The following is a 7,500-nucleotide window of genomic DNA, read 5'->3' as shown; positions in this document are numbered from 1 at the left end:
TTCAGCTGTCCGGTAGAGAGACTGTCTGGCTGGTTCAGCTGTCCGGTAGAGAGACTGTCTGGCTGGTTAAGCTGTCCGGTAGGGAGACCCATTCACTCACACGTTCACACACCGACGGCGGAGGCGACCATGCGAGGTGCCAACCTGCTCATCGGGAGCAATTAGGGGTTAAGTGTCTTGCTCAAGGACACTTCGACACGCTGCCCAGGAGGAGCGAGAATGGAACCGGGAACCTTCCGATTACCAGATGACTGCTCCTGAGCCACTGTCGTCTACCTGCTTGTACCCTATATAGGCTTGGCGACAGTATTGTAAAATGTTATACCTTTGCATGGATCCATGACGGTATAAACAGAAGTACAACACCAGAAGAACTAGGGATTCACAGATACTTTAACTTGTAATACCGAATACAAGTACTGATTATCTGCCAATATTGAGTACTGATCCAATCCAATACTATTTTAGTGAACAGTATACACTAAGTTAGTTTGGGGGTCTTTGGACAACAATGACTGAGACAGAAATCCATTTATTTCCATTAGAGCGATCTAATATCCTTCTATGCGTGGGAAAAATACAGAATTCTTTTTTTTATTGTTTTGCTTTAATTTATTGACAAATTACATGTGACTCTTGATAATGAACTTTTGCTTCTCCGACAGCAATCACCCAATTTTAGCTGGGTGTCGGCCTGCTATCTGATACCAGACCTCCACGTATATCAGGAGAGGGATCAGTAGTTAGCAAATTGTTGAGCTATTGTTCTCTAGACTGTTTGCCTCTAAAACTCTGGCCTGGCGGAATGATACACACTTAAAAAAAGGATGTGTCAAAATAACCGTTGTCCCCTAACTAAACACATGCAGGTGTGTGTTGAAAAACAACACAACACATGTTAACCTGACCCACCCGGCGGTCTGTGTTACACAGCACCATCTGGGAAGTCATCCTGTGAAATTCTTTGGAACTTTAATAACTTGCCGTCTTCTCACTGCCATCACGCCTGAATCGCACCCATAGCTGCCAATAGTTCCCCTAAAGACTCTGATTGCGCATAACCTGAAGCCTGACCAGATTCTCTCGTGAAGGCAGCTGCCGTGCAAGGTTACGTGTTAATAGCCACACGGTTTTAAGCCAGGTTTTTTTTTTGTTTTTTTTGTGTTTATTTATATTATATGTGGGTTATTTCAACACATCTTTTTGAAGAGTGTACTACAAAATCCTCAGGATTTGTGGTGAGCAGTCTTTGAGAATTAAACAGGCCATTCTTTGCTATTGTGTTTTAAATGTAAGTGGCCCTCGTACCGAAACAAAACCGTTTGCCAGTCGCTGAGAATAGAAAAGACGACCCCACCAAATGGGTTCCCAAGACATAAGGAGAACTGTTGTAGAGCTTCTGGGGTTTTGTTCATGTTTTAGACTGTTTGCCACAAGGGGGGGGGGTTACTGTGTGTGTGTGTGTGTGTGTGTGTGTGTGTGTGTGTGTGTGTGTGTGTGTGTGTGTGTGTGTGTGTGTGTGTGTGTGTGTGTGTGTGTGTGTGTGTGTGTGTGTGTGTGTGTGTGTGTGTGTGTTGTTTCTTGTTTCTCATCATATTTGCTCTTTCTTCTGTTCTCTCTCTGCCCTCCTTCTCTCTTTTTCTCTCCCTCCCTCTCCCCCTCTCTCTCTCTCTCTCTCTCTTCTCTTCTCTCTCTCTCTCTCTCTCTCTCTCTCTCTCTCTCTCTCTCTCTCTCTCCTCTGATTCTAAACAGATGTTTTAGTGTAGAAGTGATGAGTCACACAGGGTTGCTCTGTTGTTCCCATGACAAGACCAATGTAAAAGTATCTCTCCTCCGGTCTTCTCTTTCATGTTTCAACCACTGTTCTTCTCGTCTTGCTCTCCGTCCTAATTTCTCTCTCTCTCTCTCACTTTCCCTTCTTTTCCTATTCCCTCCCCTTTCTCTCTCTCTCTTTTTTTCCCCTCTTCTCTGCTTGCCAAGCCATGGGACTCTACTGTAAGTATAAATACCCACAGTATTTCCCACTGTTTGTGTTTGTGTGTTACAGCAAATGTCTTCCTCCCTGAGTGCTCCTCCCTACGGCTGTTTTGTGTGCGACAGTAAATGTCTTCCCCCCCCCGAGATGCTCCACCCTACAGCTGTGTTGTGTTCTACAGTGTGTCAATGTAGTGTTCCCTGTACAGAAATAGTTTTATCCTTTATATTTGTTTATCTGCTTATAATTGTTATATGTGATGTGTGTGTGTGTGTGTAATTGCAAATGCACATGTGTGTGTGTGAGAGAGGGTATTTTACGGGACTAGCACTCTCCTCTGCTCCTTTCCCATACTGTAGGCACCAGGCCCTGCACTCCTACACCTTGTTTTAACGTGATTTATTCCTTCTATCAGCGTGATGGAGTGAAGAGGGAAAAACCCTTGTCAGGGAGCGAGGAGGAGGGGGCGAGGAGGAGGAGGGGGGGGGGAGGGGGAGGGGGAGGGGGAGGGGGAGGAGGAGGAGGAGGAGGAGGGCCGGTAGAAAGCATGTAGTTTCTTGGAGTGCTGCGTCTGCAAAAACCTGACCAGGACAACATTGGCCCCACCCCCTCCTGGCCCTACTGTATGAAATATGAGGCGTTATTGTTTTTGTTGTATCATTATCAATAAATGATATGGTGTTTATGGTAAAACGTGATGTTATGAAGATGTCTAGAGGACTAACTGTGATTAGATATGATAGCTATTAGGGGTGGGGGGGGGGGGAAATCGATACGTAGTAGTATCGCGATACTTTGCGTGACGGATACTGTATCGATACAGTATGTGTATAAGGAAGTTGCATTGTTAATTTCAATACCTGTAATAGTACAGTATTCCACACACACACACGCACGCACGCACGCACACACACACACACACACACACACACACACACACACACACACACACGTGCATTCAGTTAAGTTGGAGATATGACTGTAATAGAAACTGTTCAGTTTGTCAGGGTACATGCAACACAGATTACAGTGTTTACATCCGTCTGCTTGAGAAAATACCATGTTCTGCAATAAAAAGCATTGAAGTGAGATGAACAGACTGAACTTTATTTTATATTAGATTAAAACACGTTGACAAAGTTTTACTTTGCAGTTGAAAAAAGGTAATACATCGCAATATTAATATCGCAATACTCAGCATATCGCAATATATTTAGTATCGCAATACTATCGTGTCGTGACTAGGGATGGGTACCGAATTCGGTACTTTTGAGGTACCGAACCGAAACACGTCGGTACTACGAGTATCGAATCAAGTGAGAAACCGAAAAAAAATAAAAATAAAAATAAAATAAAAGATTTTTATTAATTTTTTTTTAACTTTTTTTTTCATGTCAACGTTCACGCACAATATATGCTTACCTAGGATTTGACTTGATTCAACAACAAAGCAGTCGGAGCAATGACAAGCCGAAAACTGTCTAAATTGTAGTTATTTGAAGTTTGGATTTTTTTTTATACGACTGAGGTAGGTAAATTAAATTTCTTGAGACTAAAGTACAGAAAAAAGGTACCGTTGGGTACCGGTATCGATTCACAGGTACCGGTATCGGTTCAAATGTGAAAGGTACCCATCCCTAGTCGTGACTCAAGTATCGTGATAGTATGGTATCGTGAGGCCTCTGGTGATGCCCACCCCTAATAGAGACCCCCGTGTGTGGTAGGTTTAGAGGCCCGTCCAGAGGACGAGCTGTGGTTAGATAGCTAGCTCTTAACTGGGGCGCTCCTAGGACCCTAATCACAAATCACAGTTAACGAGACGTAAAACGTTTAGCCTGCCCCCCCCCCCCCCCCTTGCACATAAACACAGGGCAGAGAGTTGCTATTCCAGAAGCCTGCTATCGGCATATAAAACCAAAGAGCAATTCAAGGCTTATTTAGAAAGGCTCACACACACACACACACACGCGCGCGCGCACAGCGCACACGCACACACACAAACATTACAGACACTCACATACACTTGGTGGATGCATGCATGGGCATAGACACATGTGTACACACACGTGCAGCCACACACACACACACACACACACACACACACACACACACACACACACACACACACACAACTTGGTGGATACATGCATTAGCAGCTTACATACATGCGCACACATTAACACACACACGCCTCTTTAAATAGTCTGGTCGTGATTGATAGCTGGCTGTTGAAAGTGAGATGTATATTCTCTCATCCTCCTTGTTATTGGTTTGAGTCTCAGTGATTTGTCCCTGATGATTGTGCCACTGTTGTAATAATAATGATAAAGGTGCCAGTTAAGGGACACACACACGACGCGCACGCACACACACCAAGCACACACACATCACACACACACAATCCTGTTATTAATGATGGGGGTAATGACTGAGGCACACAGTCCACCGGGCATAGCTTTGTGTGTGTGTGTGCGTGTGTTTGTGCGTGTGAGTTTGTTTGCGTGTGTGTTCGAAAAATAAACTCATTGGTGAAAAACGCCCTTTCCAGCAATTTCTTTTATGCCGCACCCTTTATGTGATGTCACCCGCCCCCCCAACACACACACACGCACACACACACACACACACACACACGCACACACACACACACACACACACACACACACACACACACACACACACCACACACATACTTACATACGCATATACACAAGTACACGCACACTTACACACGTTCACACGTGCACATCCACACAAACACACGCACACACAGACATAAGCATGCAGTACAGGGCTATATGATGCTATGATATCAGGCTATGATGCCTGAATTTCCCCAAGGGGATCAATAAAGGAGTATCTTATCTTATCTATCTTATCTTGCATGCACACGCATGCACACAAACACGCGATACTAGCCCTATGCACTCCCAACCACACACGTGCACAAGCGCACACTCACTCACTCACTCACTCTCGTGGCTCTGTTTACGTGGTAACGCCCTCCTTCTTGGGCCGGTTGATGGATGAGCGGCCGGCCGGCTGCAGAGAACAGTGTGGAGCGGAACAGTGAGGGGAGAGACTGGATGTTGTGTCCACATCCTGCCCACACACAGGCACACCGCAGTGACTTCAGTTACTATAGTTTGCCTTTGTAGGGCAGTACTGATAAAGTAGTATTGGTAGAGGGGTACAGATGTACTGTAGTTTTATACATGAGGGGTAGAGGGGTACAGATATAGTGGTATACATATACACGTGTAGAGGGGTACAGATATAGTGGTATACATATACACGTGTAGAGGGGTACAGATATAGTGGTATACATATACATGTGTAGAAGGGGTACATATATAGTGGTATACATTACAATACACATGTAGAGGGGTACTGATATACACACACTCTTTCTCTCCCTTCTTTCTCTCTCTCTCTCTCTCTCTCTCTCTCTCTCTCTCTCTCTCTCTCTCTTTTTTCTCTCTCTCTCACACACATTCTATATCTCTTTCTCTCATTCTGCCTTTCTTGGTCTCCCTCTCTGCCCTTCTCTCTCTCTCTCTCTCTCTCTCTCTCTGGGGCGAGTGACTGACTGACAGCAGATCTGGCAGGGGACCGACCCGGGCAGCAGTAAGCCTGGTTCACACTCTGCCAAAACCCATAGACCCAGCCAGCCAGGGAAATCCCCCCGGGCTCAGTTCACACCACCACACACACGACACACACACACGCACGCACGCACACACATGCACACACACACACACATACCCTGGCATGGTGAGCCAGAGTGAGCTACTTTCCGTGCCCCTGCCATCCAGGCCCATTCATCACCACTCTGTCCATCACTAATTCATCCTTCTCTTCTCCTTCTCTTCTCTTCTCTTCTCTTCTCTTCTCTTCTCTTCTCTTCTCTCTCTTCTCTTCTCTTCTCTTCTCTTCTCTTCTCTTCTCTTCTCTTCTCTTCTCCTTCCATCTCCTCTATTCTCTTCTCCTATTTTCTCTCGCTTCTCTCTCTTCTGTCCTCTCCTTTCCTTCTCTCCTCTTCTCCTCTCCGCTCCTCTTCATCTCCTCCTCTTCTCATCTCCACTCCTCTTCATCTCTCCTCTCTGCTCCTCTTCTCTCCTCTCCTCTCTCTGTTGACTCTGGCTGAGGCAGAGAGGAGCATTTAGTGCGCGCTCAGTTTCCAATACTGTGCCCCTGAGAGATGGCCCACTATAAATCTCTGGGCTGTTGAGGTGCTGTCTTCCAGCACGGGTCACATTATAGCTCCATTAGATGAGAGGGAGGGGGGAGACGGGGAGGGAGGGATGGAGGGAGGGAGAGAGGGGGATGGGACGGGAGGATTGGATTCATAAACATAAAAACACATTATGAGGAAAAAGAAAGGGCCTACTGCTGGAAGCACTCCCAGAAAAATACCAGAGATCAGCGCTTCAGCTTTATGTATTCCTCTCTCCTTATTCTCAGTGTCTCTAATTTGCTTGTGTCCCCTGCCCTCTCTCTCTCTCTCTCTCTCTCTCTCTCTCGTCTCTCTCTCTCTCTCTCTCTCTCTCTCTCTCGCTCTCGCTCTCGCTCTCGCTCTCGCTCTCGCTCTCTCTGTCTTTAAATGTATGGTCTTAATCTGTCAACACCATTGGAAGTCGTCTTCTCTTCATCAAACTACATTCTTACGTTGTACTCGCTGAAAACGGGGCCTCTTTGTGGATGTGATGTGAAGTAGATGAAGACTTAGGGGGTTTTCTTTGGCATCACGGGACGAGTAGACCTCACAATCTGGACGGATGTTTCCCTGGACGCTCTTCTCCTCTGTGTGGATCTAGTGCTTGTATTTTTCTTCCTGGATATACTGTACCAGAGATGAACTATTAGAGATATTATAAGATAAGATATTCCTTTATTGATCCCCACTGGAAAATCTGGGCGTCATTATAGCAGCATGGGGGAGGGGGGTGGGGGGGGGGTACAGGTAAGGGCATGGTAATAGTAGAAGATTTAAATATAGGCAGTACAACTATAGTAAAGATAAAAATAAGCAGTTTAAACAATATAATTAACTCTGAATATGAGAAAGTAAACGGTCTATAATCAAAGGTACAGATGAGGGTATGTATGCCCTTATTGGTTATGGTTATATGTTACAATAAATATGGGCAATAAAACACTTAGAATCTTGATACTATGAGTAAGTAAAGTAAACCGTATACACAAGGTACCCTAATTCTAATGGTTTTGTTGGTTTTGTTGGGATGTGTTCTGTTTTTCTGTGTGACGTGTCTTGATTTGACATAGCCGTCGCTTCTCTCTCTCCCTCCCACCTCTCCTCCTCTCCCACCTCTCTCCCCAGGTACTACCTGAAGAACAACATGGAGACGGAGACCCTGTGTTCGGACGAGGACGCCCAGGAGCTGCTCCGGGAGAGCCAGATCTCCCTGCTGCAGCTGAGCACGGTGGAGGTGGCGGCGCAGCTCTCCATGAGGGACTTCGACCTGTTCAGGAACATCGAGTCCACCGAGTACGTGTTCGCTTCA

The 7,500-nt window shown here is 45.8% G+C and overlaps 1 protein-coding gene across 1 annotated transcript in view; it reads left to right on the top strand.

Annotated features, from left to right (window-relative positions):
• Positions 1-7,500, top strand: part of rapgef6 (Rap guanine nucleotide exchange factor (GEF) 6) — a 288,321-nt gene that overhangs the window by 235,095 nt on the left and 45,726 nt on the right. Inside the window, exon 17 of the mRNA XM_084320510.1 lies at positions 7,317-7,484. Within this exon, the coding sequence (XP_084176636.1) occupies positions 7,317-7,484 (168 nt within the window). The remainder of the gene's footprint in view (positions 1-7,316; positions 7,485-7,500) is intronic.

Source organism: Notolepis coatsorum (genome assembly GCF_963971535.1).
Source record: "Notolepis coatsorum genome assembly, chromosome: 8".
NCBI classification, from domain to species: domain Eukaryota; kingdom Metazoa; phylum Chordata; class Actinopteri; order Aulopiformes; family Paralepididae; genus Notolepis; species Notolepis coatsorum.
This window is presented reverse-complemented; position numbering and strand designations above follow the sequence as displayed.